Source organism: Spermophilus citellus (genome assembly GCF_964194105.1).
Source record: "Spermophilus citellus genome assembly, chromosome: 5".
In the NCBI taxonomy this organism is placed as follows: Eukaryota; Metazoa; Chordata; class Mammalia; order Rodentia; family Sciuridae; genus Spermophilus; species Spermophilus citellus.
This window is the reverse complement of record NC_138186.1, coordinates 61,153,804-61,171,604: the sequence shown is the minus strand read 5'-3', so window position 1 is coordinate 61,171,604 and position 17,801 is coordinate 61,153,804. Positions and strand designations below refer to the sequence as shown.

At 39.3% G+C, this 17,801-nt stretch overlaps 1 protein-coding gene across 8 annotated transcripts in view; it reads right to left on the bottom strand.

Annotated features, from left to right (window-relative positions):
• The window catches only part of RUNX2 (RUNX family transcription factor 2), a gene marked incomplete at its 5' end in the record, with an annotated part of 232,802 nt that overhangs the window by 101,871 nt on the left and 113,130 nt on the right, over window positions 1–17,801 (bottom strand). For 3 of the 8 annotated variants that reach the window (XM_081296134.1, XM_081296137.1, XM_081296138.1), the window contains 2 exons: window positions 6,896–10,425; window positions 11,986–12,051. The exons of 3 other annotated variants lie outside the window; for them this stretch is intronic. In XM_081296134.1, coding sequence (XP_081152260.1) covers window positions 9,947–10,425; window positions 11,986–12,051 — 545 coding nt within the window. In that variant the 3' untranslated portion in view covers window positions 6,896–9,946. Of the gene's footprint in view, window positions 1–6,895; window positions 10,426–11,985; window positions 12,052–17,801 lie in introns of those variants that run through there. 2 more of the 8 variants (XM_081296135.1, XM_081296139.1) reach the window with 1 other exon arrangement.

The window sequence follows — 17,801 nt, the reverse complement described above, 5'->3', positions numbered from 1 at the left end:
TTAGACAGATGAGAGGAGATTGTGCCCAGAGTTGTAGCTTAGGAACATAGGCGTTGGGATCAGGCAGATCTGGGCTTGAGTCTTAATAGCTGTGTAGCCTGGGACAAGTCTGAATCTCAGTTTCCTATCAGTAAAATGAGGATGAAAACAGTACCAGCTTCTTCATAGGTTGCTGGGAAGATTGAGATAAGACCTGTGAAATATTAAGGAAAGTGCCAGGTACATAGGCCATTATACTATTGGTAGCAGCTCTGACTTTTCCCCAGAAGGAAATTAAAACAATGGCTTCCAGTACCATCCTAAAGGGAGAAGCTAAAAAGAAAATAGTGAGGAAAGCACGATGAGCCTGTGCTGCAGGGGAAGGAGTGACAGATGGCGAGAGGAAGGATGGGGGCTTAGGAGGCCGAAATGAAGAGGAAGTGTAGCAAAGGCGGCTTCTTGGAACTTATTATTGGAGTGAGCTCCCCACCTGCTTCTATTACCCCTTCCTTCTCTCTCTCTCTCACTTGCCCATTGGCCTTGGGTGCCAAGCCCCAAAAGAGACTAGAAAGTTTTATGTACACCCCTCCCTGGAAGCACCTCTGCTCTCCGGAAGTGACATCAGGGAAGCATTCCAAGGTGGCATGAGTTGGCAATAACGTGCCTCCTGGTCACAGTCCATTCTGGTCATCCTGGCCCAATGGAGCCCCCCACTAGCTCTGGTAGCTCTCTGGGAAAGAAAGCAGTACGTTACATGCATAACATATTCTAAAACAAAATAGTATCTGATAGATTTGATAGAATCTTACTGGAGACACAGGAGTGAAAAAGATGGAACAAAGATGTCATTTTAAAATATTGGCTTATGTTCAGGATTTCACTATTTTCTATGTCAAGGAGCAAGTAAAAATTCCTGCTATTGATGAGTATTTTCTAGAGTCACTGAAAGCCCAAAGACCCAGGGCTTCTGACTTTCCCTCTTGGGAAAGCTGAAGCTGGTCTTCTGGATAACTTAGAACAGGGTTGGATGGCAAAGGCAAGAGGCTCAAAGGCCCCCAGTAAGCAGCTCAGCCAAGGAATGGGTGCAGGGGGGACAGGGGGACACACTGTGTTTTCAGCTCAGATTCTGTGATGTCTCTGCCAAACAGGGGTTTACAAAGCAAAACCCTCCAGAGAATTCTCATACTTTCTGGCTTATTCTCCTGGTGTTCATCTTAACAGGAATCAGCTGTTTGCCTTCTCACTTATACAGCATGTTGCCGGGGAGAAGTTAGCATCTGGTCTGGCTATTATTAAAAACAAGAACATCCTGCTCTGCTGGGAGAACAGCACCACTGGCAATAAAAGGACAGAGATCATTTGCATTCAGGATTCCAGAGATGGGTTTCGGCTTAATATCTGCTAGCCCTCCTCCACCACTGCTTTCATTTTAAAGTTTCCTGATGTATCCATCATTTGGTCTCCTTTTTCGGAAACAGAGCGTACTTTTTCCTCTCACAGGGAGGCAGGAACTCTGGAGCTGTTCAAACCCTATCTGGTCCTGTAGTGTGATAAAGTTGAACTACCAGAGGAATATTTTTCTTTCTCTCTCTCCCTCTTTTTTTTTTTTTTTTTTTTTTACAACTGAGGAAATGAAAAAGTAAACAAGACTGGGACAGCATTGGTATTTAGGCTCCAGCTTTTTGTTGTTGTTTTTGTCTTTTTCTGCTTTTGAGCATTGGGCTAGAGCCTGAAGGAACCATATAATATGAAAAACCCTAAGAGGGTTTTATTAGCTAATAAAAAAACTTAGTTCCTATTAACCACTTAACTCCTTACTTAACTCAGCACTTGCCTCCTTCTTGGAAGCTTCTCTGTCCCTCATGGCCGCAAGGACTGAAAGCTGGTCCACCAACCTCTCTGCAATTCACAGTTTGTGTTCCAGAAGATATGGCTGGGAATGATATTCAATAGTGATCTCCACACTTGTCGCCTGTGAGTGTACCAATGAGAGGATTTCTATAAGGAGACCAATTTTCTCTGTCCCTAGATCCACTATGCCAAAAAAGACTCTTTAGGCAGAAAGAAGTCAAGTTATTTTGATTTTAAATATTAAATGACTTTACAGAAAACAAAATGAGGTGAAGGTATTACTAGAATATGGAATGATCCCCCTGTTTGGGGCAAAAGAATGAAGAGAAATAGAGAAACAGAAAGTGAAACTGGTCAGAGTCGTTTCCCTGCTGGGGACAGATGGAATTATTTTTGAAAAATGAATTGATTTAGTAAGGAAAGTATATCAAAGGAAATTTAAATCATAAAGCCATTTTACTAATATTCCCACAATTTCGTGTTTCATGTGGTTCTGTTGTCAGCTTTTTGCTGTTTTTTAAATCATGGTTTGCACATTTACCTCAATCCATCATCCAGTTGCGCTTTGGGGGTTCTTGGTACTCCTCTAAGCACACCCTTGTGTTGTGTCACTGTAGACTTTATCTCTGATCCCACTAAACCTGCTCCCTCCTCCTTCCCTTTCCACATTCAGGCTAATACTGTTACTTTGGGTGCTCCAGGAGAAATTTTCTGAGGCCTATGGAGCACAGAGCCACTTGAGACCTGGTTGAATTTTTTGTGTACTGGGTCTAGTTCCAAGGACTAGAACTTAGCTCCAAGAACTACTCTTTGAAGGGCTCAAGAGAAGAATTTTGCTCTTTTAAAAAAACATTTTGCTATATGTTCTTTGTTTTATTTATTTATCTTGGTTTCAGGGATTAAACCCAGGGGCACTTAACCACTGAGCCACATCCCCAGCTATTTATATATATATATATATATTTTTATATATATTATATTTTATATAAACAAATATATATATTTGTTTTATTTTTGTTTTAAGACAGGGTATCACTAGGGCCTAGCCTAAGTTGCTGAGGCTGGCTTTGAACTTGCAATGCTAAAACATAAAGCAAGTTTTTCAGAAAACCCTACTAAGTGGCCCAACATCATTACAACATAAGAGTAAGAAAATGAAATACATTTTAGTAAAAGTTAAGTGAGTTTCCAGAAACTTGACCCCCCCCCACCCTGCTTTCTGACTGGCTGAGCATATCTGAATAGCAGGATTGGGTTGAGTCAAAAGAAGCTTTTGAATAACAGCTTTACAAAAATGAATAATAGCCTCTTAAATGTCAGCTTCCACCATGCTCCCTTAGCCGGATCCCTTTTCCTAATAACTGATCAGAACAAGAATAAGTAACTTCTTCACCACTTGTGGAGTGAAGGTGGTGTTTGTTGTTGTTGTTGTTGTTGTTGTAGCAATTGCAGGAATAACAAACAAACAGCTAAGACAAATCAATGCTGTGCCAAGAAGTGAGTTTATGGGGACAGTGAGCCTCATCTCCCTTTCTATTCTTCCTCCTCATACCCTGCTCTCTCCCTTCAGGTAAGCATGCATACATACACACCTGCACATACACACACACACACACACACACACACTCTCACACACACACATCTTGGCATATTACTCTTTGTATCTTCAGTGGATCTTTTTCTTTGTTAAATTTCAATTCATAGCTTTTAAAAATCACATTTCCAAGACCTCCAAATTGAATAGCTACTGCTGAAAAGCCCCTGGGAAGTCACGTGGAGGTTTACCAGGATGCATGGGAAGGATTGGCAGGAGGGGAGATTGCTTTGCCTTTACTCAGAGCACATAACTTAAATATAGAGGATCAGCTTTCCATGTATTCGTTCCTATTTGGTCTTTATTAGGCACCTTTTCCAAGGTCAAGGAGACAGTCCATGGAAGACAAGCAGAGAAATGGTTGGGAAATTATTTGGAGCATATCTGGGGTACATAGTCATAGGATGCAAGAGGGCCATCTTATCACCCACAAAGTCATGTCATTAGTGCTGGGACAACTCTGCCTCTTAGAATTGTCTCTGGGAGCAAATGTGAGAGTGTGCCTGCAATTTCACAGGTAAGCTGACCCCTACTCAACCAAAACTGCAGCAACCACTCTTTGTTCTACCTCTCTAGAAAAATTTAGACTGCGACAGTGTTATCGTAAGCCTTCTACCTTTTCAGATGCCCCTAAACCAATTGTTTCCTTGGAAGGATCTCTAAACTGATTTTCAAGTAGTTGGGACAGAGAGGCCAGTTGATTGGATTGCTTACAGTTTAAAAGAATGTAGTTCATTAAATCAAATGAGTCGGTCTCTCCATTTTTGCAGTGGTTCTTAGCTGTGTTATTATTATTTACCACCCATTTCCAGAGGGAATAAAAAAACCAACTCATGACAGTCTGTAAGACCTGTTCTCACTGACTGTGAATGAGGGCTTCCTCAACATCCTCCTTTGCCTTTCAGAATGTTTTCACATCCCATAAATATAAACATGTGGCTCTTCAACCACATCTCTAGATAATAACTTCAGGGGGCTTCCTGTTTACATGGTAATACCCATTTCCCAGCCAAATAAACTCTGTAACAGAGAGCTAAGGTGTTTATTGGGCCAGACTCAAGCAGGTTTGAGTTAACAGGAAATACTCACTCTCACAGAAATATCTGATGATTAAATATTTGGGACATGAGGAGTCAAAAACACTGAAGAAACTGCTTTCTTCTTCTGCCTATCCTTTCAGTGAGAACAGAGAAGCCGTGATAAATCTGGCCAACCAGTTTAGGCCTAGCAAAGCCCCACAGCTGTGCTATTCACTGACTGTTACAGATCAAGACGCAGACAGGAGGAAGAAGCACAGAGGAAAAGCCAGAAGCACCCTCACATTGCATCCAAACCTAAGGGTCCATCAGGTAAAGGAAAAGAAAAGATCCATGAACATCTATTACTGAAAAGCCTCTCAGTCTTCTGCCTGGTGACCACTTTTTAATAAGCAAGGTATTCTCATATAGCTCTGGCAATAAAGTTTGACCTAAGAATTCAGACAGAACCTATAATCCAACTGTCCCCCATCAATGGAGATTTTTGGCCTCCCCCACCCTCACCCCAGGGACATTTGGCAGTGTCTGGAGATACTTTGGGTTGCTGTGCCTGGGAGGTGATACTAGGATCTAGTAGGTAAAAGGCCAGGGATGCTGCTAAACATCCTAAAATGCTCAGGACAGCACCCCTGGAACACACAACAAATAACTATCCAGGCTGAAAGGTCAATAGTGCCAAGGTCTAGCCCAATACCTTTCCATAAGCCAAGAAACTGAGACTCAGAAAAGTCATGTGCTGTATACCTTGATGCTGCACAAAACTGAAGAAATGCCCATGCCACCTCCCTTGTGGATGACCTTTAAAGTCACACAGATGTTTAATCTCAATAAATAAGTAAATATACATCCTCAAAAAGTCGCAAACAGACTCCCTGGCCTGAGCTCATCCAAGTGCTTCTAGGAGATTCCTATTAGAAATCAGACTTCTCAGAAAACAGGGAAGGGTTAAGACTGAACACATTTTCCTAACGGAGGCACCTAACTCTCAGTATGATGTGAGCCAGCTTGGCGAGTGACCACACTTCTCCATAACATGGTTTCCTGGGTCCCTCTTTTAGAACTATGGTAAGACAAAATATATAAAAAGCATAGGTCATGAAGCAAGAAACCCCCCTATCCCAGGCCCTCAACCTTATCATAGGGGAGACACTTACCAAAAATAAACAGTGGCCAAGAAATTAAAATTTTCCAATCTACAGTTTTGTTCACTAGTAGAAATTTTCTGAGGCTAGAGCTCTTTAGACCACGGTCCATTTTTTTCTTATCCTTGGGCTTTGGCTGACTTCATTTTTAAGAACTCAAAAGAGATGGGAAGGAAAATAGAATATTCTCTATATCTAGGCTACTTGAGACCTGACTACAGCCAGGGATTCACTTATTGGGCCCTATTCATGTTCCCAGAGATTAGGAGACTGAAACCATCAAGGCTGCCATTTATATGCCATGACTGGTCCCACGGGTGGAATACAGCTTTATCCAAGGACAGAGCGAGCACTACTTTTCTTCTGACAGGTTAAGGACACGAGTTCACTGCTAGATGCTGTGTTCACCCCTCTCCAAGCATAGGACAAACAAGAGCATAGTGCTTACCAAGATTTTTTCCTCTCACCAGTAACATTTGATCTCTGATCTTACCCAGCCCTTGCCAGCCCTGAGACCAATAAGTGCCCAGGTATAGGCAGAGTAGGCATCAGACTGAAGAAAACGCGGATGAGAAAGGATCCAATGTACACACATAACAAAACCAAAAAAGCCATTTTATTGAAAATTAAATTCAAACTTCAAATTAATATTACAATCATGAGAAAAATGCCAAATAATTCAATTTACAGTTGCAACATACAATACAAATAGTCCCTTTGAATTTAAGAGTAAACTCATCCACAATCATGACCTGTGGCACAAAGCAGAATTTGTACAATATGTGCATGGAAAGCAAATCTTGGGCAATAGCAATTGGAAAAAAAAATAAAAATGAAAAGCTTGTATTTACACAAAATGCTACAAATATTTTTGTTCCACAGAAATCTAAAAATGGTAAAACATATCCAAAAAATGGAATTTTATTCAGAATACCTAAGAAATTACTGTAAGTTATGGTTTTGGCTGATATATTTTAAAGTACTGCATTAAAAAGCAAACAATTATTTGTAAACATGAAATAAACAGACAACTAAAAAATTCTCACATAGAAAAGTATTTTTAAAATGCATTATCTTTTAAGAACAACAAATTCAAGTTGGAAGAGTTATCTTTTATTTAGTTTATTGTTCTTTCAAATATCATAAGTATGATGATTAATTTTGCTAATGCTGTGTTTTCACGGTTAGCCTCGATTCTGGGGGCCCTTTCCTCAGTATGAAGGGAGCCCTTTAAGTCATCACACATATCTCCTCCTTCCTGAATTTACAGTGGATAGTCTCTAATGATGTGGATTTATTTCTCTGCTTCTTTTAAAAGGGCTCTGGGGGTGGGGGGTAGTGGGTAAGGGGCAGGGAATGAGACAGTGTAGAAACCAAACAAGTTAACCTGCTAAGACTCAGTTCCAGCCTGGATGTCACTTCAATTAATTCAAAATCAAAGCTGTGGCACCTGTTCTGGAACTCAGACATAGGTTAAAATTTGTGAGATAACTTGAACAGATAAAAAAAAAAAAAAACTATGGCTGAGTTGGTCACACTGTGAATTCCAGCAATGTTTGTGCTACATAAAGAATGTGATGTTAATCCCAAGGAAGCAGAATGCTGACTTGGTACATGGTTCCATAGTAGGAGGGAGAGTGCTTTGGTCTCAAAATCACAAATCATACACATGACCCAGTGCAAAGTAAGGGTTCAGGGGAAGGGATGGGGGATAGGGGTATGAATTAATGAATTTTAGCCCCCAAGCCAAAAAAGACAGAATTTGTTCTAAAACAACGTGAATTATGCTTATTGGGGGCGGTCAGAGTGAGGGTGGAGAGAAGTGCTTGAATTTTCCCCAAGGAAAAAAACTTAAAGTGTTTCTGGGTTGCTGCCTGCAGCCACTATCATAACACTTCAACATTAAAGCATCCCTATGGTCACTTACTATGTGTACTGTAAACTTAAAAAAGCCCTTTTAACATTAAAAAATAATGTACAAATATAGTACCTTTTTATTAAATAGGGTGCAGCGGGCACTGATGGTAACAGTTTTATGTCAATTAATTAAAAATTGAAATGTGTAACCAGACACTGGCTTTTTTAAGTGCTGCTGAAACAAACACATATTTTATACTTACAAATAAATGGACAGTGGTGTGCTTCAAGCTACCACACACAAACAATAAATAGTATCAATTACTACTTCCATCTTAAGTGATAGAAAAGTGGCTTATATAGCTAAGCATACTTGGTATACAACCTTTAGAAGGCAAAGTGTTCGGGGTGGGGGTTGTTTGTTTGTTTCCCCTTAATTTGTATTAGGAATTAGGATGAATTCTAAGGGAGACTCTCCAGGAAGCAAACACAGGTCTGCCTGTCCCAAGGCTGTGCTCCGTTGTTTGTGGCCTTGAGAAGGACTAGAGCGCAAGAGGGCGACTGGGGACCAAAAGCAAATTTCTGCAAGAGTTCTATTTAGAAAATCATGGGATTCAGATGAAAGTGCCCTGATGTGAGGGTGAGAGATTGGGGATTTGCCTGGTGATGTCATTAAATGATACTGACTTGGATTGAGGATTCACTCGTGGGAGTTGGCCACATGGGTGCCAGGAGTGGTCAAAGTACATCCTCAAAAGAGCTCTAGCTCAAATTTGTACATGGTGACAGACACCAATCCACACACTCAGCCTGCTCTTGGCCCTTCTGTGTGAGAAATATAAATGTCAAAAGTGGTTATGTAGGTCCCCGCAGCTCTAGGTTTTCTCACATCAGCTACCTGCTAGAACTTGGAACTCAGATGACTAGCTCCCCTAGGTCAATGACTACATTCTGTTCCTTTAAATGCAAATTATTTGGAAAGCTGCCAGAGGGGCCTTGGTAAAGCAGATTAGGTTCCCCTGATTTATGGTTCAATAAGGCTGGTTAAGAATCCACCGTGTAATTTTACTTTCCTGTAGTATGTGTATTATCACTGAACCTTTATCCACATGAGTGGTTTTAAGATGACTATGTCTTCATTAAGAAACCTGGCGATTTAAAGTTTTGCTTAACTATAAAACCACAAAACATTTTTCTGCAGTTCAATGACTCACTTGTGCTTGTCTTTTTAATATGACAAGAGTCATAATTATCTGAAAGAAATTAGGAAACCACGTAACTCCAGCATTTCATGCTGATAAAGGGCAACACACGTGATAAAGGGCAAAGGGTAGTTTTGTAAATTCCTAATTATTGCTTTAAAAGGCAAAGCTGTGTTAAAGGCAATCAAAGATTTGAAAGAACTAAACAAAAATTTCCTTCATACATTACAAGACAAGCTACATCTAAAATATTTGGAGATGGAAGAATTTTTAAAAATCACATTGTGCCTGGATGAACTGAAATTGCTTAGCAATATTTCAGATATGGCTCTAGCCCACTGAAGAAATTTGTTATTTAATAAAGAGCACTTTTAGAGACCGAAGTCAACATATCAATATGCTAAGAAATGTTTCAAAGGTCCAAATGTCATTAAATAATTATAAATATATCTTTAAAGTTATATGACCATTCACGTTAACAAGTTACCTCAGATTTTACATATATTCATAATTTAAAAAAAAAGAAAACAAATAACACACAGCCAAACGCAAACACTATCTATACCATTATGGCTATAATAAGGTATTGCCATTTTCAGTTTTGCATAAAAGGAGAGAGGGATCCTAGGGGTGGGATTTCTTTTTGGTTCAATGGGAACAGGGGGGAGTATTTTTGAAGTCACTTAGAATAGGGGGGAAAAAAATGAACTAAACAGTTCAAATGAGTGCCTGCAGCAAGTCTGAAAGCAAAGTTTGGAATAGTTACTCTGAATGGATGGTACCGTAAGGGAAGCATCCATCTATCTCTTGTCCCTTAATGTGCACCAAGACTGGCTTTGTAAGCTGGCCTGCCGATACACTGGTCCACACACAGCTGCAACCATGAAGTGTGTGGTTTCAAAACACAGAGAGGAAGCAGCTTTGCTCTTCTTCCTCCTGAGTCTGGAGTCCACCTCTCTCAACTGGCCTATGAACAGGTTATTTATAATAATAGACCAAACAACAACAAAAATACCTGTTCTTTGATTGTTCCTTTGTAAAAAATACATCTTAAGTAGTAAACAATCTGAAAACCAATTATAATTGTCTCTCTTGGGCCTCTGTTTTTTAATATCTACCCTCTTATGGTTGCAAGATCATGACTGAGTGAATGAAAAATCTTCTAGAAAATAGGCACTTTGTAGCTAATCGATATACATATATATGCACTCTCTTTATATATGTATATATTGACACATGTGGGATGTGGCCCCCCAGATGTCACTGGGCCACTGCTGAGGAATTTCAATATGGTCGCCAAACAGATTCATCCATTCTGCCACTAGAATTCAAAACAGTTGGGGAACTGCTGTGGCTTCCATCAGCGTCAACACCATCATTCTGGTTAGGCAAATTTGGATTTAATAGCGTGCTGCCATTCGAGGTGGTGGTGCATGGCGGAAGCATTCTGGAAGGAGATCGGTCTCCCCCCGGCACCATGGGGAACTGATAGGATCCTGATGAAGTGCCATAGTAGAGATATGGAGTGCTGCTGGTCTGGAAAGGTCCACTCTGGCTTTGGGAAGAGCCGGGGTAGGGTGGTGGCAGGTAGGTATGGTAGTGAGTGGTGGCAGACATACCGAGGGACATGCCTGAGGTGACTGGCGGGGTGTAAGTAAAGGTGGCTGGATAGTGCATTCGTGGGTTGGAGAAGCGGCTCTCAGTGAGGGATGAAATGCTTGGGAACTGCCTGGGGTCTGAAAAAGGGCCCAGTTCTGAAGCACCTAAAAATTACAACAGAAGATGGGGGGAAAAATCTGTAAATATCAATTTAAATGATAGAATTTTTACAAGAAAAAAAGAAAACTTTAGCCTTCTCAAAAAGGAACAGCAAGTCACAAACAAGACTTTCAAACGCACCAGTCACTTTGCAGTCTTTTTTCCACTTTTATAGTTAACAGCATTGATCCTTAAGCTCTTCACCCCCAGAGAATCCCAAAGGACTTCAAAAATCCAAATGTGTGCTAGGTCATATGTGTAAGCCAACCCAACACTGATTAGATAGGTTCACTCACCAGATTTTAAGACCAAATCCTCATTGACTTTTTTCCCTTTTTGTTTCTTCTTGCACTTCAAATATTTGAAGTGAAACTTTTACTAAGTCAAGCAAATTTGTTTTTAACCCAATGTAAAGAAATTCTAAAATGATTAGTTCTATTATTGGTTCTCTTGGCAGGACTCCTTCTTCAATGAAGGGACATGAAAGATACCCTAACATGTTCCTACCACTTCCTTCAAACCCTTAAAAGAATTTCAAATTTTGTTACAATCTTCATCTGAGTTACAGTGGAACCAAACCAGCTTTCAATGTAATCTGAAACAATCTTGCTTTTCTGGGGGCAAAAGGGAGAGTCTAGTCCTCAGAAAATCTCCCTAGATTCATAAGCTAGATGAGTAGGTTTTGAAAGTACGTAAGGAGGGAGGACAGGGAGGCTTAGCACTGCATTTCAAGTCTCCATGGGAGACACAGGACCTGATTTAGGCCAGGAACATACAACAGCTTCTGCAAAAGGCTCATTGCCCAGGTAGATTAAGAGCAGAATACCTCCCCACCCAACTACTAGGCCCCCCGGCACCAAGTCCTACAGGATTACCTTTAGGTTACTTTGATGCAGTGACCTACAGGCTATGACACTTCTCCTAAAATGTGAAGTCCTTCAACTTCTCACGTTACCAATATGCCTCTTTAACAGCTATTTCTGGTGCCCAACCATAGTTATAAATGAACACATGTGGAAATTTGTTTTCTGAAATGCCTAAAAACACATAGTTGTGATATCTAAAGATTGAGTTAATTATAATTTTCTAGAATTGACAGAACTGGGATGAGCCCTTTCATAACACCAGTGTTCTTAAGATTTTGATCCCTTCTAAAATCTTCTAATGATTTAGGTCTCATATATTTGCTTTTCCTTTTATCTTTTAGCTATAAAGGGAAAATACTTGGCAATTCTCTAAGACCTTAAGTGAATAGGTTATTCCTTCAGTCACATTTTTTATTCTGCCTTTGTTCTTGGATATTATAATGTCTATTAAAGGAATAATCCTAATATTTATCTTTAAAAATACTGATTGAGGGTTTTTCATTTTTGTTAAAATGCACATTGCTTATAATCTTCATAAAATGCTAGTAGTAAGTATCACGATGTGCATTTATAATAAAAAGTGACTTATAAAAGCAACATATAGTTAACAAAACTTTTTCTCACAAATCAGACAGTACCAGTCAAACAGCCCAGCCCAGCCCAGCCCTACCCAGCCCCACAATTGTTTGAAAGTCTCACCTGCCTGGCTCTTCTTACTGAGAGTGGAAGGCCAGAGGCAGAAGTCAGAGGTGGCAGTGTCATCATCTGTAAAATGAGGGGGAGGAGCTCTAAGTTCCCTTCCAGCTCTAATGTCCTATGACCATGACTTACAAGACAGAGGAGGAGCAACAGCCTCAGGAGAGGAGTAGACAGAGATTCCCACCCTCACTAGTCCCGTCCCAGAACCCACAGGCCCATCTGCTAAGGGTGAAAAGCAAGTGAGCAGCTTCTGACACCAGAAGCAAAAGCTTTCAAGATGACAAGTCAAAACCTAAGCAGCCAGGCAGCTACTCTAGGCTTTTCACAAATCCCTCCCTACTCAACTTGCTTCTCCCTCACCCCTCCCCAAAATGAAATTCTGAGTTTTGAACTGTAGAAGCAGTGATTATGACAGAATCAGAAATGGGAGCAGATGAGATTTAACAGATGAGATTGAGATGTCCCTCAATGTTTATGCACTATTCTAAACATTACAGCAGTAAGTGGAAGCACAGCTGTTCCTTAGCAGACTCTCACTGCAGAGCATCTAGGTGAACTTGAGTCAGCAGAGCTAATAGTTATAGACAGGTCACTTCTACATGCATTAAGTTCAATACTTAGAGCACATGAGAAAAAACAGAATTATGTAAGCAATTTAAAATGGAAAGCAGTTGCACTTAAAACATCAATGTTTGCCCCCACAGAAGCAGAGTTCACACAGATAGACATGTTAATGTTTAAAAAAAAAAGCTTCTCATAAGCATTTGTACTTAAAATATACTATAGTAATAATTAAAATTCCATGTGGTTTCATTTATTTTGATGCAAAAACCTCATTAAAACCCTTTATGGGGGCCTTGCTAGTAAACTCCAATATGTTTTTGAATTTTCCACCCCCACCCTCTCTATTTTTACCTGATACATTCCACTGATATTTTTATTACCCATCACATGCCAGAACTACTGAAACTTCTTGGTTTATGGATGCTAGCTAACACAAATTGACATTCATTTTTCAATTAATGAGCTCTGGTTATGGTTTATAGAAAACAATGCAACAAATTTCTGATAGGTTTACAGTATTTGACCAATCACTTTAGACATTTTAGACTGTAATATCTTAAGAATTAACCCTTCTTGACAAAATGAACTAAAGTGAACTTTATAGGGATTACAGAATAATTTTTATAATTTACAAATGACAAAATTTCCTGGAATTTGCTTAGTCATTTTATGTTACCAAGAAATGTTTCTGAAACACACTGCAAAGTGTTCTATGAAGAAACATCAGCAATTTGCTGTAGAATGATGTAATTCCTTACTTAATAACATGTGGTAAAGAGGTGGGAGGAATCCTAAGCTTAAAAATAAAGAATATAAATCTCTTTCTAGTTTTCAGTTTATTTTTCATCATTGTTGCCAAAGCAAATAACTACAACTTTCTCCTTGAGTAGGTAGGTATGTATCTGTATTTCCAATCCTTGTTTTAGAGATAAACTCATGGTTTCCTTGAGATCTCATTCTTTGGTTATTTCGACACTGTGTCCTAACTATTCATACCTTGTGTCACTAGCCCCATTATAACAACTGAGCTTTAAAAAAAAAAAAAACCCATTGTGTATTAAATAAACTAAAGAAAAATGTTAATTTGACTTAACAAAAGAGTCATCAAGATGAAAGTCTAGAGTTCCAAAAGTGCTATTACGTCAATCTAAGTTCATAAATGCAACCCCCAAACTATCCCAGTAATGTACGTGGTAGCCTCAGAGCTCCCCAGAGCCAGTTTATAACTCCTCGCTGAAATCTGCTGAGTAAATAAAATAGCAAGGAATGACTTAACACTAATGTATTCTTCCTGCTGTTATCCATGTACCTCTTCCATGTCCAGCACATTAAGCACATTAAGCTGAACCATGTAAGTCGAAGGTACCAAGTCAATACAGATCTTTTGGTTCTAAGAGTTTCAAAAGAACATGAACCTACATTTGGGGGTGTTAGGGTCTGATGGAAGTTACTGAAACCTTATCAACACAGTGCCTGTCCCTGGAGAAAAAGTCCACTAAACAACAAACGTAAATATGACATGAAGGAAAACTCAACACTGAGGTAAATTTTTAGATAAATAAAAATGACTTCAACAAAACTCTGCTATGCCCTTAGAACTCCTAAATTAGCCATGAACTCCTTCTGCTAGTTGAGATATTCTCATGGCAAAGTCTAAACTCATAATTTACTGCTTAGATAACTACAATCAATCCCCATTTGACAAATAGAGAAGCTGAAATCCAGAGAAGGGGAGCCATTCACTCAACATCACCACACAGAACCATGTCTAAGTAGACCACTCTTGACTTCCAACAAAGGACATGCAGTGTTAGATACTCCTCTCTCTCTCCCCTCCTGCTCTTCCTCTCTCCCTGCCTCTCTACCAACTTAGAAGTATATTTGCCTAAATGAAAAACACTTAACCAGATCCTTCTGATGCCTAAGTGTTGCCCCAATAAGAATTACTATTTTGGGGATACTATTAACAACTCTTTCTAGCCTTGTTGTTGATCTAATCTGCTAAATAGTGAGCAATTAGTTCAGTTGCTCAGAGCATAATGTGAATGAGACCAAGGTCAAAGGTTTGATCCCCTTAGGACCTGCTGGCTTCCTACAGATGCATTTCATTCCAAAGCTGTTGTCTACACCTCTAGCCACAGCCCGACAGCTTGCAAACAAATGGAGCTGTCATAAAGAGAGCTTCAAGATCCTTGCTCATTGAAACAGCAGCAGCAGCAATTTTTCACAGCCTAATATACATAGGGAAAATGTTAATAAAATTCCTATGAATTTCAAATAAAAATAAAATCAATGTTAAAAGTAAAAACATCTTGCCCCTCCTCACAAAGTCTATGAAGAAAAAGGAAAAAAGTCTCTCTTAACCCAATCAGGGTCCTAGAGTCTTCAGAGAAAGTGGAAACTGGATGAACCAAAACAAGAGGTAGTAAAAGAAACCCCCTGCACTTCTTTAATTCTCACAGCCTGCAAGCCTCCACTGAATCTTGCACACACTGCTTTCTAACGCTATTACCCTGGGTCATGTCTAACTCCCAACTGAAGAGTGAGCTCTTGAGGACAGAGATCTAATACTGCTTTGTCTCGCCTTCGGAGCCTACTAACAGCTAATACTTGACTTTTCTAGGCCTTTATTTTAACATACATTGTCTCATTTAATAATAGATGGTTTATTTAAAGTGGGAAAGGAGATCTTAATTAAGGATTAAAGAATTAAAGATTAAAGATTAAAAATTAAAGGGAGGGGCTGAGGAACTAGCTCAGTTCATAGAGTGCCTGCTTTGCATGCACAAGGCCCTGGGTTCAATCCCCAGCACCACAAAAAAATTAAAATTAAAAAAATAAATAAAAGGAAATCCAAGTTTGAGAAGAGTGACCAATGAGGTACTTGCCATTTAGGGCTATCAGCTAAGAAACATGTTACCTTTCCCTCTAAGCAGAAGAATTTACACATCCCAGCTGACGAGGCAGGTCAGGGCAGAAAAAAGGAAAAGGGCTTTGAATCCCAACTGAACATATGTTGGCACATTCACAGTCCTCTGTCCTATTTCCTTCATGCAAAAAGCCATCATGCTTCTCAGCAATGAGGTGTTAACTTCAAAGCTTCATTGGGGCCTTTTAAATGGTAGGAGTTATTGCTTCAACAAATCTCAAATAAAACCCAAGAATGTTTTATTAACCCCCTCATGGCAGCCTTTCTATTGGAACATATACAAGATCTTTGCAAAGCAGCTGCTCTCGGGTAACTAAGAAGCTTCTTCCCCTTTTGCAACACTTTGGCTGAACCTTTCCAACTGCTCTCTTCTGTAACTTCCTTCTTCACTTCTCTTCCAGTAGTATTTATTTCTATATCATTCTTTTGGGCCCTTACTACTTCATTAAATTATTAGTTATTTCTTATACTTTTCAACTATAGTCAGCTTTAGGTGGTAAAAGATTTATTTTTTTTTCTCACATCTCTCTCAGAACCCAGTACACATTGTAAGAACTTAAAATGAAGAAAAAGTGGGTGTATGAAAGGATAAACAAATGAATAAGTTAATGAGTCTAAGGATCAGTAACTGTACAACAGCTAGTACTTTTTTTGACACATTAAATAACAAATTATATTGAAATATATTTAAAGTATTAAGCAGTGCTGATGTCAAACCTAAAATGTATTCCATACTGAAAGAATACTGTACAGCTCTCTTTCAGAGTTCAAAGCTATTCTTGTCTATGACTATATCACTTGACTTCACACTGCATATAGGGGCCCCACAAGTAGCTGTTTGCCCCTAGTAAACAGGTGCCCTTGGTTTGGGAGCTCTAAGGAGATGCATAGCCTATCAGAAGGTTAGCACATCCTGGGTTAAATGTTGCCATTAAGGCTATGCATTTATTTGGAGTGAGCAAAGTAACAGGTAAAACTTAAAACCCTCACATGTCTGACTCTGACTTTCTAGACAAATGTATAGGGCCAGTATGTAGAGTATCAAAAATCATAGGTATGGGCTGGGAGTATAACTCAGTGGTAGAGTACCTACCTAGCAAGTATACGGGTCAGCACCACCAATAAAAAGAAAGAATCATAGATGACTTTGATAGTTAAAACAGGAAGCCTGCAGACATGGTGGATCTGAGAGGCAGCTTGAGACTCTTCCATGTTTCTCCCAGCTCAAGTCCAGTGTCCTACACTAGTCTAACACAGCATGCCAGTGGAAAAGGGTAGAGGATCTGCCTTGAGCTTCCTTAGATCTACATTCCATGAAAATACCCATGACATGGGAAATTCTTCCATTCACATCACTACTTAAAGTCACACAGGTGGCAGAACCTTAAAACTAGAGTATATCATCCCCTACACAAGCATTGGTTCACCGTCTTTTAAAAGGCACAACTAAACAACTCTGCAATAAAGAGGCAAAAAATAGGGAGGCAACTGGAGGCATATTGAGAAGCCTCTGCCCCATTTGCTAAAATCATGTCCCACTGCTCCTCAGAATGACCCCCTCTTCTTCATGGTGTGACACAGTCAGGAGCCTCAGAGTAGCTTTGCTCAGCTTTCCCTTGGGGCTCAGACGCCTCTCTCCTCTCTGCCAGACCAATGTAAGCAAGCACTCTCTGCAGATCTCACAGTTACACAAAGACTTCCAATGTGATGTACAAATTATCAGCATCATTTTTTACCATGCACACCTTGGACACTTATGTATATAAATTTTGCTGCCCCATTTATTTTAAGGTATTATCATTGTTTTTGGTAAATATTTTCATTTTTCAATTTAAAAAAAAAACAAATTAAGAACAAAGTATCTCTGTTAGACCCTACCTAATACATAATCTAGTACTGAAAAAGATCAGAACTTTGAAAAAATTGCTAAACAGATGAGTTATATGCATAGTCTCAAGCAGGCAACATGTAATAAGCAGATATGCTATATAAACATTACTTAAAAGTCAAATTTAAACTATATGCAATATATTACTTTGTGTTTTCCATATGAAGATCTTCAGGGGTTTTTACATTAGTTCTCTGAAATTCCTTGAATTTATCCCTCCACACTAAAAAATAATCAAGTATTTATCACTAAATTAAATCTAATTTCATCAGATGATAATTAGGGAAATATGACATATGTGGGAGAAATGTAATGGATCATGCTGATGGAGAAGGAACCAGCAAAATGAGAAAGTAGAAATCAATTTTTTAAGGTAATGAAATGACTAGCAAACTTCATAGTTTAAAAAAGAGAGAGAAAAGTGCCTTCAACTAT